General features: G+C 42.5%; 1 protein-coding gene across 14 annotated transcripts in view; it reads left to right on the top strand.

Annotated features, from left to right (window-relative positions):
- The first annotated feature begins 1,140 nt into the window (after window positions 1-1,140).
- Window positions 1,141-19,876, top strand: part of CDC42BPB (CDC42 binding protein kinase beta) — a 91,362-nt gene continuing 72,626 nt past the window's right edge. For 13 of the 14 annotated variants that reach the window (XM_038137105.1, XM_038137100.1, XM_038137099.1 and 10 more), the window contains exon 1: window positions 1,458-1,635. In XM_038137105.1, the coding sequence (XP_037993033.1) occupies window positions 1,458-1,635 (178 nt within the window). Of the gene's footprint in view, window positions 1,636-19,876 lie in introns of all 14 variants that reach the window. The other variant, XM_038137092.1, reaches the window with a different exon arrangement.

Here is a 19,876-nt window from a genome sequence, read left to right as displayed (position 1 = left end):
ATCTGGTCTGCAATAAGCCCAGAATTGCACACTTGAGAGTGATATTGATTATTTATTTCAGGGTTGTGCGAGCCTGGGTGCTCAGTGGTATTGCACAAATCAAGCACGAGCCACCAGAGCTCCTGCACCATTATTCATAAACAGAAATTCAGAGTTAGCAACTTCCCAAGCTCAGCCTCTCTACTTGGATTGGCTAGTTATTTCCATACAAGTTACATAACCCCAGCTAACTTCTACGTGTGCTCAGAGAAAGGGTCTTCATCTGGGCAGGGGTCTTTCTGACCTGTAGGTGTGATCTTTAGTATTACACTTAAGATGGTTCAGCAATAGGATACTTGGACCTTGAGTATTTTACCCAAGTTAGCAATGGAGCCCCTGGAGCAGGTCCAGTAGAAAACAGGAAGGATAACTGAGGGACTGGAGCATCTCTCTTATGAGGCAAGGCTGAGGGAGCAGGTTCTGCTCAGCCTCAAGAAAACCCAAGTGAGAGGGGACCCCATCAATGTCTACAAGTGTCTGAAAGGAGGGTAGCGAGAGGATGGAGCCAGGCTCTTCTCGGTGGTGCCGAGCGACAGAACAAGAGGCAATGGGCAGAAACTGATGCACAGCGAGTTCCACCTGAGCGTGAGGAAGAACTTCACTGTGCAGTGACCGTGCACTGGAACAGGCTGCCTGGAGAGGGTGTGGAGTCTCCCTCACTGGAGACATCCAAAGCCATCTGGATGCCGTCCCGTGCCACGTGCTCGGGGGTGACCCTGCTCCAGCAGGGAGGTTGGACAAGTCACCCCACTGAGGTCGCAGACCCATTCCGAGAGCCTGTGATTCTGTGCACGTAGACAGACACCAACATCGCCATGTGCTGCGCGCTTGAAGCTCCCTGGTGCCAGCGGCTCCGCGAGTGAGGGATGCTGCTCCTCTGTCGTGCTTGAAAGCACACACAGATCTGACACCAAAGAACCTCCTGACTGGGGATAACACACACACACAGACACAGACACACACACACAGACACACACACACAGACACACAGACACACACGAAAGTGCCGACGCGGACGCGCAGCCCACACCGCCCCCCGCGCTCTCCGCGGCGAATCTGCCGCTACGGGGCGCCGCCCGGCCCAACCTTCCTGCGCGCAGCCCTGCCCACGTCGGAGCGCGCGGGCGCCGCGCGGTGGGCGTGGCCGGAGGCGCTCCGAGGGACGCGCCGGGCCCGGGGAGGAGGAGCGGGATCGGCAGCGGGATCGGCCCTTCCCCGCCGCCGGGGCGAGGCCGCAGCGGAGCGGGGCGGGGGGAGGCCGGGTCCGGCCCATGGACCGTCCGTGCCCGACGCGGAGCCCGTGGAAGGAGCCGCTCGGCCGCGGGAGGCGGCGCGGGGCGGCTGAGAGCGGCTGAGCCCCGGGGCCTTCGCTTCGCCCCGTCCCGTCCGCGCCCCGCGCCCGCCGCCCGAGCGGCACCATGTCGGCCAAGGTGCGGCTGAAGCGGCTGGAGCAGCTGGTGCTGGACGGGCCGCAGCGGCACGACAGCGTGCTGAGCGTGGAGACCCTGCTCGACCTCCTGGTCGGCGTCTACGCCGAGTGCAGCCGCGACTCGCCGCTCCGCCGCGACCGATACGTGTCCGACTTCCTCGAGTGGGGTGAGCCCGGGCGGGGGCCGCGGGCCGGGTGGCGGGGGCTGCGCGCGGTGCCCGGCGAGGGGCGGCGGGGGCGGCCCGGCCCCGCAGTGCGCTCCCACCGCCGCTCCCGGCAGCGGCCGGAGACGCCGCCCCTGGATGCGGCGCCTCCCTGGGGAACACCCCCGCCGCCAGCCGGGCCTTGACCCTCCCGGTCTCCTCCCTCGGTCCCAGGCGAACCGCTTGGCAGCCGGCAGCCGGAGCGGCAGCGGAGTGTCCTTGGCCTGAAACCGTGCTCGGCTTAGCCCGAAACGTCAGGCTAATCCCGTGCTCCTCGGAGGTTTTCCTACCTGGGGAGGGGAGGAGGGGAGAGCACCAGGCTCAGGCTTTGAAATGTTGCTCTGGTGCCGGCTCCTTGCTTTAGGGAGGGCGTGTGTGTGTGTGGCTCGAAGAAACAACAGTTCCCGTTCATCATGCTGTCTTTTTTAATTTGGGCATGCCCCCCAAGGACAGAGTATTTCTAGGCAGCTTTTCTAAGAGCTTTGTTTAATGGTTCCCTACTGTTAAGCAGCCTGATAACGAGAGACCTCCAATAGTCCGGAGCGTGCTGACAAAAGAAGATGTGGATACTCTTGATGGCACTTAGGATAAAAGTTTTCCATCCAGTGTTGGTTAGTTAAGGTTATTGACTAGAGGTATGTGGAGAGCAGAGATCCTTCCCTGCTGCATGTCTAAATGAATTTATGTTAAAACGGCCATGGTGGCTGACTGGTTTATTCAGCTGAGTAAGTTATGAATAATAATGTGTGACAAAGGTGACTTAACTTCTCCATGAATAAGAATTGGAGGGGAGGGAGGAGTGATCATTGCTCACAAGAACGTTCCTCCGTTTATCAGCTGTTCCATCCATGCATGTACAGTTAATTAGGCTTTAAAAGAGCACTCTTAAAAAATAAAAAAACAACAAAAAAAAAACCCTCAACCAACAAAACAAAGGATTTCCTAAGGGAGAGGGAGGGGCAGATTTACTTCAGTAAATGCAAATGTGTCTTTAGCACTAGAGACCAGAGCACTAACATGAAGGGACAGCTGGTTCTCCTTAATTTCGGTGGGGACCACCACTCTTTGTCATACACTAACAAACTAAGAGGATTCACTTCCTGGACTCTTCTATTGACGTCAGTAATGCGATTGCCAACTGAATAATTAACCACTTTATCACATCTGCCCCGCAAGGCTGCAGCCTGGGGAACATTGATTATTTGTTTTGTCATGGGAGCTTTGTATGTCTTCTGCAAAGAGCATTCAGGGCTTTTTGTTTTCAAGCTGATGGCTTGAAGGAGTGAGCACCAGCAAATTGTTAAGTGTGATAGATCAGACTGCAGCATACTTTGAAAACTGAAGTTGGAAGGATTTGGGGCAGGCCAGAGAATGATATGCTTTTTCTATAGCACTGCTGGTGGTTGTGTCTTACTCATTGATCCCAGCGTTGTCATTTTTTGTGTGATGGAGAGGCCGATTATCCAATTGTTTATAAAATCGCTCCTTTTAATTCTATTTATTGTGTTCACTGAATGTGAAAAGGTTACTGACTTGATGAAAAGTATAGCTCGCAATAAAAACAGTGTGTAGGTTTTACTGCAGTGTGGGATTACCCTGCTATAACAAAGTGCCTATTCAATAAATAATTGAAATGTATGTGAGCTACCATCTGGTGCTGCAGAGTAGGGATAAAAGTTTATAATCCAGGCTCTTGATGGGAAGGGGGTGGACCTAAGTCTGGACTGTATATTTGTGTTCCATCAACAAGGGATACCCTTAAAACCAATTACAGTTGATACTGTGTGTTCCTTCCTTTCCTTCAAGCTGTTAAAAACAAGTAAGTGCCAGCAATGAGACACCTTTTATCTGTGTCCTAATGCCCTCACAGTGTGTTTCCACTGACAAGGAACTTGTTTCTGCCTCCAGCTAATAAGGAAAATATCATGTCAAACATGCTAATCTCCCTTATGTCATGATGTGTCTTAATTACAGCCTGATTTGCTGTTAGAAGATATTCTGGATTAAGGTGCACAAGTTTTCTGTGCTGTTATGTGTCTGTAGAAGCATCAGAGTGTAGTTAAATATTTGGGATATACTTTGAAGATCAGTGTTTCTTTATCAACTGGAGACAGAAGGATTTCCTTTTGACAAAATGGAGACTTACCACTGACAATGGAAATAAGCTGCATAAGTATTAAATTTGAATTAAGATGAGCTATATAACAAAACTTTTTTACAATTGTGATTTTAAAACTGGGTGTGAGGTTTCACACATGTAAAATTCCCTTGAAATGATTCAGCGTGGCTAATGGACTTGCTTGCCTTCTTAATTGGCTAGAGAAAATAGAGTTCAGGCGTGGTAGTTGAGGCAGGGTTTTTTTTCTGGCTGTGGGGTGTAGAGGAGATTGTGAGTTGTGTGGGGTAGTTGCTGGATATGGATAATCTCTGCTTTCTGACAGAGCATGGTGCTGCTCATACTCTGTAGCGGGTGGATGCTGGAGAAATGGGGAGTCCAGAAAATTAAGTCCCATGTTCATCTTGTGAAACTTGGGCCACCTCCTCTCTATTCATCATCTGTGGAAGCCTTGCACCCTACCTGTGGAGGCTGATAAACTCCAAATGCTGCATCCCATTGCTTCTGTCCTATTAATTCCTCTGCTGCTTCCTGGTAGTCCTGCCACAGGCTTAAATCTTCTTCCTATTTGCTAACCATAGAAGAGCTCAGGGTGTGGTCCTTTGCCTTGAGGCAGCTTGTGGCTTCCATTGCTTTACAAATCTTGTAAGAATCTGCCATTTTAACCTTGTCAATTATAGCTTTCCCATGGTGAATGAAGCTTTCAAACAGACTGTTCTTTCCCTATACTGGATGTATAATACACATATCTTTATGCCAAGTGTCTTTGGAGAAGAGCTAGCTGAACTGCAAATGAGGAGTCCAAAGTCCTTTTCTTCTAGTTATTTTTATTTATAACTTCTGTTGAATAAGCTCACACCCAGTTGGTTATCACTGGTATATTGTTTATATAATAGATATTGAAATAATGCTCAGTATTCTTAGTGGGAATTGAATCCAAGTCTGTTAGGTTACAGACCTCTGTCTACATGTTCAGAAAGAACTTCCCAAATCTGTGCTTAGTGTCTTTTAAACTGTTGCTGCATCTGCTGCTCCTAGAGTGAGAAATAGTGAGGAGTCCTGTTTATTCTAGTTGTCTGCTTATTCCTCTCTGAAAGTGGGACTACCTGAAGCTGTCAGCAGGCCCCGAGGAGGCTGCATGGACTTGGCACTTACCTGATGGACTGTGGGTGCTGCAGTGTGTATTGTCCATACACTGCAGAGGGATGTCCCGAGAGACTTTTCCTGCAGAAAATGCTGTCCCTTGTTTACCCTGACAAGGAGAGAAGTACAAGAGTGCTGGAGCAGCACAGTCACAGCTCAGGTGTCTGCACCACCTGTCCTTTAGCTTTCAGGTACAGCATGTTCCTCCCCATGGAGCCTCTTGTTCTCTCATACTGAGGCATCTGAGTCTTGCATAACCCTGTGCTAGAGTGGCTGCTTGCAGGGCACCTTGCTGGCTGGCATCACTTCTGTGCTGGTTTGACATCACCTTGTTTTTCAGGAGTTATCTTAGCAGGCTGTGGCTGGTGCTCACTGCCCCTTCCTTCCAGTCACCAGGGACTGGCACAACCGGCTGCTCCGTTTTTGGACAGCTACTTGTCACAGTTTGCAGCCAGTAGTCAAACACGTTCAGAGGAGAGTCTCAGGAATGGGCCTTATTTGTATTCAAAATGATCCTGGTGCTGCACAGCCTCTCTTGCTTCAGCCTTTGTTTCCTTTGACCCTGTTTCATGCTGCTGGCCTGCTACAGAGGGCGAGGTGGCACGTGTCTCCATACACTTCATTCAGTGTTGTCTCACTCCCAGACTCCGTACTGGCTGGTTCTCTCTGTGGCAGCACCTCAAACCCTATGTCAGAGTAGTTGAGTAGTTTGTTGGTTTTGTTTGACACAAGCTCACAAGATACTTCTGTGGACTGTTTTACTTCTGTCTCCTCATTTGTTATCACCTGTCAGTTTGAATGCTGACTTACCTTCTGTGTTCTCAGTTTGTGCAAGGTCTGCTACCTAGCTAGAGTGGTGTTCTGCTTTTGGATGGTGGTGCTGGAGTTTTTTGTGTTTGTTTTTCTTTTTTCCTGAGAGGAACTCTAAGGATGCTGAATCTGTGGGGAACATGAAGAAGATGCAGATGCTTAGCACAAGCAGGCCAGCTTGGCCCCTGCTGCTGAGCTCTTGAAGACAGTTTGGCATAATAGACAGTGGATGCTATTGTAGTAACATCAATATATTCCCAGTCTGGACTAGAGGACAGAAAAAATGTACACACAGAGTGCTCAAAGCAACCTCTAGCCTAGCCCTGAATTGCCACTTTTGGGTATATATTTGTTACACTTGGGTCTGGACCATAGATGGAAAAAATCAGGCACAGAGCATAGACTGGGAAGGGCTGCTGTGCTGGTGCAGTGATTCACAACTTTAGGTCACTGTCGGGACTGGTGCTTCAAGTTTGGATCTTGCCATTTGGAGGGGCTCTGTGAGGTTTGCAAGTTGAGTCCGAGGCCTAGTCTCTCCTCCTTTCAGTTCTGCTTAAAGAGACACCTTGACCTTTCAGATAAACAAATACCTAATTAGGGAAGGGATAACCTTGCCGGGCGGCCTTTCTGTCAGAACAGTGTAGAGCCTGTTCTCTCAGCCTGAGAGCAGTTGTGTTCAGAAGTGTACCTGTGAGCCTGAGAAAGGCTCTTCCCAGCCTGCACTAGAGCATCGTCTAAACTAGCTGCAGAATTGACCTAGTCCTGTGCCACAGCTACTGCTGGACTAGAAAAAGTATTAGGTAAGGGCAGGGACACAACGTGGCGAGTGTGCTGCTAGCATAGGAGGCAGAGCTATCCTCAAGTATTTTTGAGATGACCTCAGAGCTGATGGACTTTCAGGGTGGCTTATGAGGATCTGAGTGTATTTTGGGGTTACACCAGGAAAAACTGTCACTTGATAACACATCATATCTCTTGACTTGAGGGCTTAAATTCCTCTCTTCCTTCCCTTTGGCACTCCTCTCCTTCCCCTGCTTGCAAAAATACACGTAAAAATTCAGGAAGGGGCCTCAGGCTCTGCCAGCTCGTATAATGTCCTTCTCTGTGCAGGCAGAAGCTGTGCAGTGAGTGATAAGCCTGTTGGGCACGTGTGTGAAGTGATAGTGGTTGGATAGTGAAGACAGCTGATGAACAAGAGAACTGAATTTCAGATTTTGGCTAAGTCTCCTCTACATCATCCTCTATCCACCAAAGCCTGTTATGATTCCTTATACCAGAGCTAGTGGCAGGAGGGTGTGGACAGAGGGCCACTGGGGCAGGGCACAGCTACAGGTGCCTTGCAGATGTTCTGGAAAGGTGAGTGGTGGTGGTGACCATGGGGGTTTTTTTTGTGCAATGTGGATGCAGTTAGGACTCTTCCCTGCTCCTGAAGGCTTTCCTATGAAAATTATGAAAAATTTTATGGGGCACCATAGCTTGGATCACCTTCTGTAACGAGGTCATGATGGTCATCTGGCAGAATAGTGTGACCCTGGCTGCTGAATCCCAGTTTCCTGCATTCTCTGCTTTGATGAAACTGGTTTTGTTCTTTTCAAAGATGAATGTTTGGGCTACTTCAACGTGAATTAATCCTAGCTGCCATGTTAGCTTTGACAGCATTGTAGTCAAGCTAGTGACATGAGGGCATGTGGTTAAAATCCTGCTCTTGCATGATGCTGGACTCTTTACAGGACATCTGTTTTAATCTGTTATTTTTAGAATGAGGCAGAATCTTTTAATGACTTTTTCTGTAAAACTTCGTGCTGTGAAGCATTGGGACTGAATGCTGCAGTCATGTTCTAGCAGTGGCAAAGTAAAGGGCTCTGGAGGATGAGAGGCCCATTGGCATGTGCTGTTAAAGTGACAGATGGCCTGGGTGAAGATTGTCTTTTGTCCCATAGAAGGAAGTCGGCATTGCTTTTCTCCTGTGGATGAAGGTGCTAATAAATAACCAGTCTTTAGTCAGGGCTTGAGGAATTATGTGGTATATTGGAGAGTGTGATCTATATTTTACATTTAAATTTTGTTTAACTATGAAAACTCAGAAGGGAGTAAATAAGCTACTGATAAGTTTGTCTTCATACAGGAAAATATGTGTGCAGCTAGTAGTTTCTAGATGGTACATGATAAAGTGTAAGATTATAATGCAGAAGTAAGATTTCATAAGCATCCATAAATCTAATTTTTTTCTGTCTTGTTTCACTTGCAAATCTAAATTATTTTCATATTGATTTTTCACAGATAATATTAAGATATAATATTTTGCAAAAAAAAATACTCCATTTACATCCTTAAAACTTCCGTGGTCATCAGAGTTACACATTATCAGTGGAAATATCTTGAAAGTCAGTTTACTCAATAGATCTAGTATAATGAACTTTTTTATCAAATTAAGTTGAACTAATCTATTTTTGCTAACAGTTAATGTGTGGGAATGAGCCAGTTTCTTCCACACCTACTAGAACAAATGATTTTAATTGTGTGAATCAGAACTGAAAATACTTGTTTCAATAGCTGTTTTTCGCAAGTTACTTCTACTTTATGGTTGTATATTAATATTTTAGGTTTTAGGAATGCTGATTTGTAGTTGAGATTAGCTGGGAATGTTAAACTACAGATTCTTTCAATTTATAAAAAATTACACTTTTTCCCTTGAATGTAATTTGAGGCAATTCATGCAAGCTGGTTTAAGATGGGTATTACAAAAAGGAAGAATTATAATACTTAACAATTGCAAATTTATCTGTGCCATTAACAGAATGCAGTGCCTCGGATTATGAAAAATTTTATGGGTTCATCTCTTTCATTACCAAAGTCTGGAAAAATTAGTGGGACAATGGACCACAAATAAACTGTTTAGAAAACTGGAAGGGACTTGTTAAAGCTTTTAAATGTATTTTTGCTTTTGAAAATACTTTAAATAGAGTTGACATTTGTTTCCTAAGTCTCATAAGGTACACTTGAGAGTTCCAATGTATTCTTGATTTACTAAAGGGCTTGTATCATGCTCACTGTTATATCCCACTGAAGTGCTAGGGGATTTTGCATTTTATTTTATTTATTTTTAATTTTTTAAAATAAGGGATTTAATTTTAAATATTCTCCAGGTACAAGAATTTTTATGTACATTTGCTCTGTGGTTCAATATGATCTGTTCATTTTTTTAGCTGTCTCCTAACACTAAAAGCTTCCAGCCTATTTTTCTCATCAGCATATGCAGATTGCCAGAATGCAGGCTTTCATTTATAAAGATCTTGTTCACTATAATGAATGTAGCTTTCTTCAGTAGGAAACTACACACTGTTTTCTTAAGCCCTGATTTTGCATAGACCTCAGTAATCATGTCTGGAGATATACTTAGAGTGCATTCAGATTAAGTGTGTGCATCCATCATTTCCAGCTGAGGCCTTAGGCATCCTGAAGTGCCTGAGATCTTAATTTCTATCATTCATGTCATCAGGGTCTTAACACTGAAACGTGTTATTACTTAACCATGGCCTAAAGCTTCAAATGTGATTAGTTCCTCTGGATACCCAACCTAAGACATCTATACAGGAGTCTGAGCGTTAGAAAATGGTGGGGATATCTTTACCAAGTATTAAATAATTGAAACTGTGTGGATTTTATTCAGATGTGCATTAGTGAAGTCTGAGGTATAGTTATTAATTTGTTTGAGTGCAGTGCCATTGAAGGGTGAATATGTATAGGTGCCTTTCCCCAAAAGGCTGAGAAGAGGTCAGAAGCAGCACCAATTTCAAATATATCCCACATTCTTTTCATAATTTATAATTGTTCTCCAACATAAAAATAAACATGGATAATTGCTTTGTGAAGTCCTGCTTGGAATGTTTATGCCAGTTTAGTGAGATGTGCATGCTCAGGGTTTTGGAAAAGTCAATACAAAATTCTGGACTTTTAATTCAGCTTAAACCTGAGTTATGTTGTTCTAATTGTCATTAAAAGATTTGGTGAAAGGTGAAGTAACAAGTAAAATGATGCCTGTTTTAAACTCGTTTGAGTAGAAGTCAGTCTTAAAGAAGTGTTGCAGCTATTCTGGCAACATTGTACTTTTATTTGGGGCTGTGTAGTTCCTGGGATGTGGATTCATTCTTTTTACAGGAGGTATAACTTTACCCAAAGCACAGCGACCACTAGAGAGGTATGGGGGGTTGTATGTTACGAGTTCCCTGCCAGTAATGGTCCCTTAGCCCAAGAACTAACCTGAATGCCTTTGAAATCTCTGTCCTCATCTGAGGAAGGACACGGTGTCTAGTAATGGCATGTTAATACTCAAGGGACATCTGGAATCTTTTTCCCACTCTTGAGGAATTCCTCTGTCCCTGGTTCCCCCCGCTACTTCTTACAGAGATTTGACATTTGCCTTGGGAGTGGATGGGGATTGTCTCCATCGCATTGCACACCTGAGGATTGCTGATGTTGCTATAATATGGCTTCTCTTCATTTTGCACATCCTTCCTCAAAAGATGGCTTCTTCATGGAGCTTTTCTATGTGCTGCCAGCCTTACTGCTGCCTGTGTGACTTGGATTATCAATACAGGAAGCTGGAGTGTTCAGAGTGCCTTTTATTTTACTGTAATTAAGGCAGAGTAGAAACAGCAGGAGGATGACTCCAGGCGTGAAGATCCCATTATATCATTTTGAAATATGTTCCCAAAGGTTTGCTTTTTAAGATGCGTGCTTAGACTTTAGATTTAGCTCTTTCTCTGATAGGATTAGTTAGGTTGTCATGTGTCACCCCCATTTCTGTGTATCATGGCTGGATGGCTGTGGTATGTCTCTTATGACCCCTGAGAGGTGGACACCCAGGGTGCAAGCTCTGCAGGCTTTGTTCTACAGGCTTCTAGTTTTTGGACTCTGGATCCAAAGGAGAATAAGTAAATTTTTCCTATTGTTAGCTGGTTTTCCTATAGTTGGGTGTACTTGAGTAAGATGTTTGTATTGAAATTTTTAATTTAAGGATTTAGGTTTCTCTGTCTAGTTGTCATTGCTTACATTATGAGAGCATGACATGGGAATGTAGTATCTGACCACATTTTCTTTCTTTTTAGTTTGTATGCTAATTAAAGTTGATTTAAGCCAAGGAGGGAATCTCATTCTGTTCTCCCTATCAGTGGCTAATTTTAGGGTGGCATTGTTGCCCTGGAATGCTCTCAAGTTACACATTTTGAAGGAAAAGACATTTTTGTGATTCAGAACCATGGGACTTCTCCAGGAGGCTGTGAGAAGAAAAGTTTTACGTGTACAAGAGGCTAAAAGTGGTCTAGATGTCATAGTGGAGTACTGGTAGATGTTGGGGTGTAAGTCCAGAGTGAAGGTTGGAGGCTGTGGTATTTAATATTTCTGCATTTAATGGGTAATAGATATTTTTCCTAAACTCACAGCACTTCATCTGTCAGAGCAGACTTTCTGAGAACTTGCAGGTCAGCTGTGTCACAAGGAAGAAGCACACCCATTTTCCTCCCAGACCAGCTTTAACTAGTTGTAGTAAAACACTTTAGGTCATGGGGCATCATATCACTGCATAGAGGAGTTAAGTTTGGCTGTGTTAACTTACTCTGGTATGTAATTGAAGATTTCCATTACCAGTTAGTTCAGCCTTTGGTTTCCTGAGCAGTTGATATTTAAGTTGGGAATAATGTCAATATACACACAGCTGTTTTTAAACTGTGGTTCTTCTGGCCCGGTACTCCAGATAACCTGGGACAACACAGTGTGGGGATGCCTAACTGGAGGCTGTGTCAGACCCACAGACTGTCTTTATCTTAGCCTAGAAGTATTTACTGGTTATTGAGGCAACTGAACTCTGGTTATCAGTGTGTGTTTACTACTGTGGGCCAGCAGGATTTACTGGATTGGATGTAGTGCTGTACCAACAGGGCTATACTGGGCAGGCTTGACCTAGTCAAGTTTACATCTGTGGCTACAAAGAATCAGTCCTTGTGCATCCTGAAGTTGACTCTGATGTGCATTGTGAAGATAAAAGCCCTGACATTTTGTGAAGGAGGGAAGTGGGAGATTTTTAATTAAGAAAATTAAAAGCTATTTGTGAAGAAGCTTTTACTGCCCTTAGGAAAGGGCTTTGCAGTGATTTTCATCAGTGTTAAAGGTATGCATGCATTTGAGTGGCTCAGACCAGGAGAAGTTGTCCTGGTTTATCGTGACAGAACCAAAGCTGTAGGTTATCTAGGTATAGACTTCCTGTTCTTGTGGGTAGTGTTAAACATCATAAAGATTGTGTTTAATGTTTCAGGCATGCTTTGAGGGTGGGGATAGCAGATACTACATTCCATCCTCTACCTTCTGTATATAGCATTATACTTCCCTCACACTGTGAAACATCACAAAATTCAGCATGACAAATGCATAGTCTCACTATGTGCAGCTGTAAAAGTTGGGGAATGACCATCTAGACAGCAGCTTTACAAAAAAAGGATTTGTGGATCCTGGTAAACATTAGTTGAAAAAGTCAGTGATGCATCATTGTAGAAACGGAAGCTGCCTGTGTGCAGGACTGCATCTGGAGTGTGTAGCCCACAGGCTGAGGGAAGTGGTTGTTATTCTTTACACCACTCTTCCAAGGCTGCTTCTCTTGTACTGTGTCTAGTTCAGGGCTTCCCAGTACAGAAAAAACACTGGGAAACTGAAGTGAGTCTAGGAGTAAACCAGTGATGTGACTGAGGGCCTGAAGTAGGTGAGATGCAACAGAAGCCTGAGATGCCTGGAGAAGGGGAATCTCATCGTTATCCTCCACTGCCACACGTGTGGTTAGGGACAACAGAGAGGCAGATGCTTCCTGGGTGCACTTCCAAGAAGGAGAAACAGTGGACACAGGCTATGGCAAGGAGGATTCTGATTGTTTGTGAGAGAAAAATAAAAGTATTCCTCCTGACGATGGTCTTGCGCTGGAGGAGTCACCCAGAAAGATGAAAGGCTCTTTATCCTGGCAACAAACCTCAGCAGGACAAGGCTTTTGTCACCTGATTGAACTTTGATGTTATCTCAGCTTTGAGTAATTTGGGTGGATTCTGATGTCCAGAAGTCCCTTCCAACCTAAGTTTACTCTGTGGCTCAGTACATTTTTTTTGAGTTACCAAATATATTTAACATCATGGCTGCTCTAATAGTAAATAGTTGTTCTTCATACTTCTCAGAATGAAAAGCAATATGTGAAGTAGCATCTTCTTCTTGCTGTGGATAAAGTCGCTAACACAACTTGTTTTTTTGATAGTCTCTGGTGGTCACCTTGGCTGGCTGGCATTTTACCACAGTCTGAACATAAGTATTGACAAGCTTTTAACTAGGCTTGTAAATGAAGGGAAACTAAATTTTGTTCATGTTGTTCTTCCATGTATTTAAAAAAAAGTACCAGTTTCCTTGTTCCTGGCAGTGAATTTGCCAGAACAGGTTTTAAGAACTTTGAACCTATATTTTATGTTTAGTGCTGTCTCTCAAGTGTGGTTTCCTTATGTCTAGTTAGCCTTGATAGCACTTGGATATTTTAAAGCATTCCTCAGTGGAGCTGTCAGAAAAGCCTGCCCTCCCTGCATGACTGCAAGCCTGAATCATCCTTTATGAAAAGTGCAGGTTTAGTTGTTGTACTACATATGTTCTCATATCACAAAGGATATGCTTATATCTGACACTATAAGGAGTCTGGCTAAGCAGTTGCTAACAACAGGGTGAAACAACTGTTCCTCATAAGAGGAAGATGTAATGGGAGATACTAGCTGGGTTTTTTGTTTCCTCTATAAACTGAGAACTCATATGACTTACACGAAGTTGGACTTGCAACATGGTTTTAATGCTGATATTCTTGGTTGATGATAGTAGACTCAGCTAACCAAAATGCACAACAAATTCAGTGTTTCAAAATCATATTGGTATATGGAAGTGCTGTCAATGATGAGGATAACAATGTACAAATGGGACAAAACCTAAGAAATTAATCTTTTTCTAGTGCTGTTTTGTACTTAGAAGGTATCCAAAGTGGCACTTGACTTTCCGTACAGTGAGTTTATATCTGTGTCTTTGAGTATTTTGCTTACAGCAAAACCCTTGCAAAATAATAACATTCTTCAAAATTCCTACATTCCTAAATGCCTGGAAGTCTGGTAGATACCCTTCTCAAAGAACATACATTGTCAGCTATGTCATGAAGGCGTTTATTGAGAGCACTATATAATGTAATGGTCCACTGCCCTTCTGGGGCAAGGGCTGTGTCTGTCTGTGTATGAGCAGTTTATAATGTGTGTTCATTTTTCAGAAGAAACTTTTCTCAAAGTGTTGTGTAGTTGTTTCAGATGCTCTGTTGCTTGCACACTGTGGAGTTACCTTGGGAGAAAAAGAAGACAGTGAAATAATGGCAATAACTTTTTTTTGTGGAGTGAGTCTTGCTGCTTAAAGTTACTGAGAAATACCATTCTCCTCCTCTTATGCCAGAATTTCCTCTTTCATTTAATTGTTCACACTCTTCACTTTTAATTTCTTACTTATTCTATCCTTTCATTCTGTACTTTCATTTCTTATTTAGAGAAGGCACTTTGCAGTGATGTCTTTGTGCACACACAGCAGCAATGATCTTTTGTGTCAGTGGCTGTAATTTGTCATTGTGCACATTGGTAATGATAGCTCTTTCTTCAAGTATATGGTTAATAACTGTAGAATAAATAATACCGACCTCACTGGAAAATGTGCTCCAGTAATTCACCTTCAGAGCTCTGTGGGTGACAGCTGGTGAAAGATAATGGATTATCTTTCTGCAAGAGGAAAGCATGGGCAAGACCTACTTCTTACATCAATCTCCTTGCCCTCATCTCTTCCTCCCCCCTCATGTCCCATATAACACTTAAGAACCTGTCCTCTCCATTTTCTGAGGGACTTGGGTGGAGATTGCTTGTTATCACTTTTGCGTTTAAAAAATAATAAAAAAAATTAATTGGCAAGGAAATAAATTTAGCTGTGCATAACAATTCATGGAAGAGGAAATCAACACTGTCTGCTTGTAATCTTTTAGCACATATCCAGAAATAGATTGTTGGAGAGTCATCGTATTTGTTTTAAAATTTATAATATTGGAATAAAAAATAAGCAGAGATGTGAATTAGAAAGGAGTGGAAAAAACATTATTTAAAGTCCAAAGACCAAAAAATATTGGTCAATATACTACAAACATTGGTCAAGCCAGATTTCTTTACCTGGTGCTTCTAGAAGTTCCTGTACTTTAAAGTAAAATTTAAGTTGAGATTTTTTACTAAAATGTCTGTTAAGAAAAATTCTGAAGGAGAGATGGAACTGACGGTATTCAAAGAAAAACTTCTGACATGAGATGATAAAGATTCTTACCAGACTTGGGGATTTTGAGTTGTTCAAGTATGTTCACATAAGAAAGGTGAGACTCCAGAGTGACTTCTTGGTTCCTTAAAAATGCATTCCTTAGAGAGTGGCTCTTCAGAAGAGTAATTCCTTAAATTTTGATTTAATGTAATACAGTTCCAAGTGCTCCTGTTTTCTTTCCTTCCTTTAAAATACAGCTGAATAGTCAGGAGTGAGTTTTTGCCAACAACTGCATAAACTACTCTGCTGTTGTAAAATTTCTTTAAACAATCAGGTATATTTTTGTTCCTGTGTAAGAGTAATGACTGGTGCAGTCTGAGCATAGTAACAGACATAGTGACAAAGTGACCCTTGCTGCTCATGCAGATAATGCAGTGGAGTAGTTTAACACATGACTGTTCCTTCTATTTTATCACCACTGATGCTTGTTTTGAAAGATTTCATGGACATAGGGTTTTGTTGTTTTGTTGGGGTTTTTTTTTTTTTTTTTTTTTTTTTTTTTTTGTTTTGTTTTTTTTTAATGATGCTTCTGTGGGCTTGTTTTAAAATTCAAGTTATATAGGAAACAAGAGTTAAACATGAAAAAATTATTATAAAAGTGAAATTCTGGGGCTGTTAAACAGTAGGACAGTTGCCAGAAGTATAGTCTTCATGGCTTTTTAACTCCTTTCCAGACAATTTGATGAACAAAAAAGCAAGTTTTATAAACAGTCATCTTCCCCCGCCAGTGCTGTGAGGTATTTGTGTCCTGCAGACCATTGCTACAGACCTGCACTCTGTGTGTGTACCTGCTCATGAGAACCAGAGTGAAGCTGTATGGTAAAGACCATGAAACTGCCAAGAGATTTTTGATAGATGTCATGTCCTTGCTTGATTCACAGTGGCAATCCAAAGATGGAATAATGTATTACTGAGAACATTTTTCATGAGGATAAAAAAAAAAAAAAAAGAAGAGTCCTAAGTGACATGTATGTTGAGTATCTTATGTAAAGTAAAGGAAAAAAAATACACAGCTCTTCCAGACTTTTACATTAAAGAATTCCAAAGAAGTTTATGGAAGAAAAGGATTACATAGCCTCAGCTCCACAATACTAGTATCAAAAATGAAGCTAGCTTGTCTGAACTACAGTATCAACGATGAAGAGTCTGACATTCTTTATAAGATTGTGCTTTGGGACTGAATGTGTTTTTAAAGTGAGTCGATGCAAGTGGAAAATATTACTGAAAAGCTAGAACAATCATGAACTGGATAAAGTACCCAAGGTTTACTTAGATGACGCTGGAGACAAATTAATAAAGGAAAATATTAAATTCTATATGGAAAAAGAAAAAGGAAAGGAGTATAACTAAAATAAATGTGTAAGAATGTAGAAGGGCAACCATTTGGCTTTTATCTGTGTAAATATTGGCTCAATGTCTATAGTAGTTTGCAGTAGCACTGGAGTAGATTAAAACATTTTGTAGATTGACTGAAATTCCTTGGTTTTCTGTTTGTGGTCACTTCTGCTTGTGATCTCCTCAGAGGCCAAGTACTACATTGGAAGATTTCTAGAAAGAAGTTAATGCATCTTCACTGGTTCCTGCTCTGGAAATGGGAACTTGTAAAAGCACATCTACACCAGTAGGGTTTTCCAGCTGCATCTGTACTGGCATGCAGGTGCTCACCCTGGTGTTGCATAGGAGCTTCCAAATGTTTGGTTGTTATTTCCAAGTATGAGGAAAGAAGGTGGTTGGAAGCCAACAGAATGGAGCCTGAGGTATAGATGAAGATTTGAGATTGCCAGCCTACTACAAGCTTGTTCTGAGTGTCTTAGTACTTGATTTTGTTTTGAAATCAACACACCTGTCTAGATGGACTGTAAATGAGGAAGAAAAAAAGGAATTCTCTGTTCAAATGCATGGAAATAAATCTTAAAGCAAAAGGATCATGGATGTAATGTTGATTAAACATAGATGGCATGTGGATAATGTTACACTTTAAATAAGGAGTGTACAAAACTGAAAACTTATGTTCAAAATGACAAGCTTAAAAGCAGAATGCTTTAAGATACTGCACCTGATAGAAAAACTTTCTGAGATGTTCCTCACTTGATATGCCTGTCTTGAAAAGCTGAGGAACAAGACATAGAGGTGAGACATGGTATTTGTAAATGTGAGTGCAGTGATTGAACAGATTTTTGTTCCCTACTGGCTTTAAGAATATGTAAGAAAGAGGAAGCAGCTAGAACCCAGGATCTTGGCTGATCTTGCTGGAGTGTGCAGTAACAGGAGGTATGTTCTGGACTGGCATGGAGGATATAAGATTCCAGGAGCCTACAAGAGGTTTGGGAATGCTTAGAAGCATGTCCATTAAACAGCATGTCATGTGGGCTGGCAGTCTATTGAGGACTTTCGTAAAATCATGATCCAGAAGCTGGATTTAAGAATTTCTGAAAGATATCACGGTGAAGATGTTAAGAAAAGATGGGCTATAAATACTAAACAAAACCAAAACTGTTCTTTGATACACAAAATACTGAGATAAGGGGAAAGAGCTTATTCAGTGTACTGTACATAAATTACCAAAAATTTGGATAGGAAAGCATGATAAAAATACAGAATGAGGGGGAGAGAAGAAGGAAGAACTTCATCCTGCCTGTGCTAGAGAAAGCTGAATTTATAATGCTTGGAGACTTGGAAATGTCTCTACGAAGAGGCTTGGGGTTCTATTTTTAGTTTCCTGTTCCGTATGCTTTGCATACACATGTGATGTTAAAGCTCTTTAGTCATGTTCTAATTCAGTTAAATTTTAAAAATTCACTCTTAACTGTTCCAAGATTTGCATCCCCTAACAATGACTTTTTGATTTGAGGATGAGTTTACAAATTTGAACCTGTATAAACTGTCATATGTCTAAAATTCTAGATTATCATTTATCCAGAATGTTTTGTTTCATGGATGTTCACTGTGTGTTAAGAAACCAAACAACCAAACCCTGTTTTAAATGTTTTGTTGTTTTGTTGGTTTTATTTTTTAAATTTAATAACAGATGTAATGGTCCTGGTCACCTTGAAACTTCAGAATAATTAGCTGATGCTAGCAAGCTAATGGGCAGTATTCTAAAACAGAATTCTGCAGGTTTCTTGGTTTATTTAATTGGTAATTATATTTTTTGGCTTTTTTTTTTCAGCCATAAGCACTTAAAAATATGTACTAGTAATGATTCAGTTTATTGACTCCATTTTTTGAAAGCTGCATCTACTGCCAGGGGTAGGATTTTCTCAGCTTTCCAGTAGATTCTCTCCACTCTTGGTAAAAATTTAGACCTTCATTATCCATTTAAAATTTTAATTGTAATATGTGGAAATCCTGGGAATAGGTATAGACAAATTTTAAAATATGCTGAGGCAGTGTCAGATGTTAAGGAAAAGTTGCACAGTGAAATTAGAAGCACGTTGCCTTATCTGGATGAAGTTTTCATCACGCATTGGAAGGCTGAGGGATGTATTTCTCTTCCCTTTTGAGTCTCTTTACATCCTGTCTGAGCAAGTAATTTGTCAGGAAGCATCCTGATATGCCCTCTGGAGATGTGCTTACCTTCTGAGTACCCCAAACCCCAGTGATTTTTCCGTTACAGGCAGCTGGCCATGCTCCTGATGCCCTGCTTGCCCTGAGTTTTGTTGGTAGTGACCTTAGGCACTTGAAATCGGTGAAAATAGTGTTGCTGTAAATGGTCTTCCTCTTGCTTGTTGCCAGCCAGTGGTATTGGAATGAGCAGTGCAAGACAGAATAGCTTTGGCTATAGATTCCTGGTCTAGGGGGGAAAGTGAACAAGAGTTATAAATCCTGAGAGTATTTATAATAATAAAAAAGCCCCTCTGAGCCGTCCAGTATAATGTGTAGCAAATCTTAGCATGGGACTTGTTAGTAGTCTCTGCCAATTTAAAGACAGTTCCCCTCTTCCCTGCTTCTGAGTAGCTTGAGCTACTCCAAAGATTCTTGTGCCTGGTTACAGTAATTGGTTGTCGCATGTCTTCATGGCCTTTTCCTACGGCAAAGATCTGACTTTCAGTGACCTTTTAATTAGATCTGAAGCTCCAGGCAAGTTTTGAAACAGGGTGAGTAATGTCTGAGAAAATGTCCTCCTGCCCGCTGCCATTTAGAAGGAAGTGGAGTGAAGAGAAAGATGTGCCACACCTGTTCTTAAGTAGCTGTTGCTACCTGAACTCTTAAAATTGAAAAACAGCTCAGGGTATTTATATGTGTAGTGTTGCAGCCTTGAGTCGTAAAAAAACAAACAGTCAGGTGCAGTTTTGTAGCACTGTAAGCTCACTTAATTGTCCCATCCCCTTAGTCTTGTATTTCCTAGTTGAGGGTGTTGATCTGGTTGGGAACTGAAGTGTCAGGCAAAAGGTAATTGTCATTTGGCTGTGCTTCCTTATCCAGCTTTCCGTGGAGCTCCCTGTTAGCAGCAGGCAGGCCAGCTGTGCAGCAGCTGGACGGGTGCGGGCTGGCGTGGGCAGCTTAGCACAGCCTGGGCCCTGCGGACAGTGGCTTCGCGAGAAAGCTCCGCTCCTTTACCCTCCTTGCTTCTGCTGGCGTAGCAGCCTCTCCCGACCCTTGATGATTCAATTTCTTCAACTACAGGGTGATAGATGTGTTGTGTGTCTTGGTAGCTTGGGATCCTGCTGGTTTAGTGAGTAGAATCAGGTCAGTGAGGTGAGACCAGCTGGGTTTCTTGGAGCTGATGGGAGAGAGCAGATC

This window comes from Motacilla alba, chromosome 5 (genome assembly GCF_015832195.1).
Source record: "Motacilla alba alba isolate MOTALB_02 chromosome 5, Motacilla_alba_V1.0_pri, whole genome shotgun sequence".
NCBI classification, from domain to species: Eukaryota; Metazoa; Chordata; class Aves; order Passeriformes; family Motacillidae; genus Motacilla; species Motacilla alba.
This window is presented reverse-complemented; position numbering and strand designations above follow the sequence as displayed.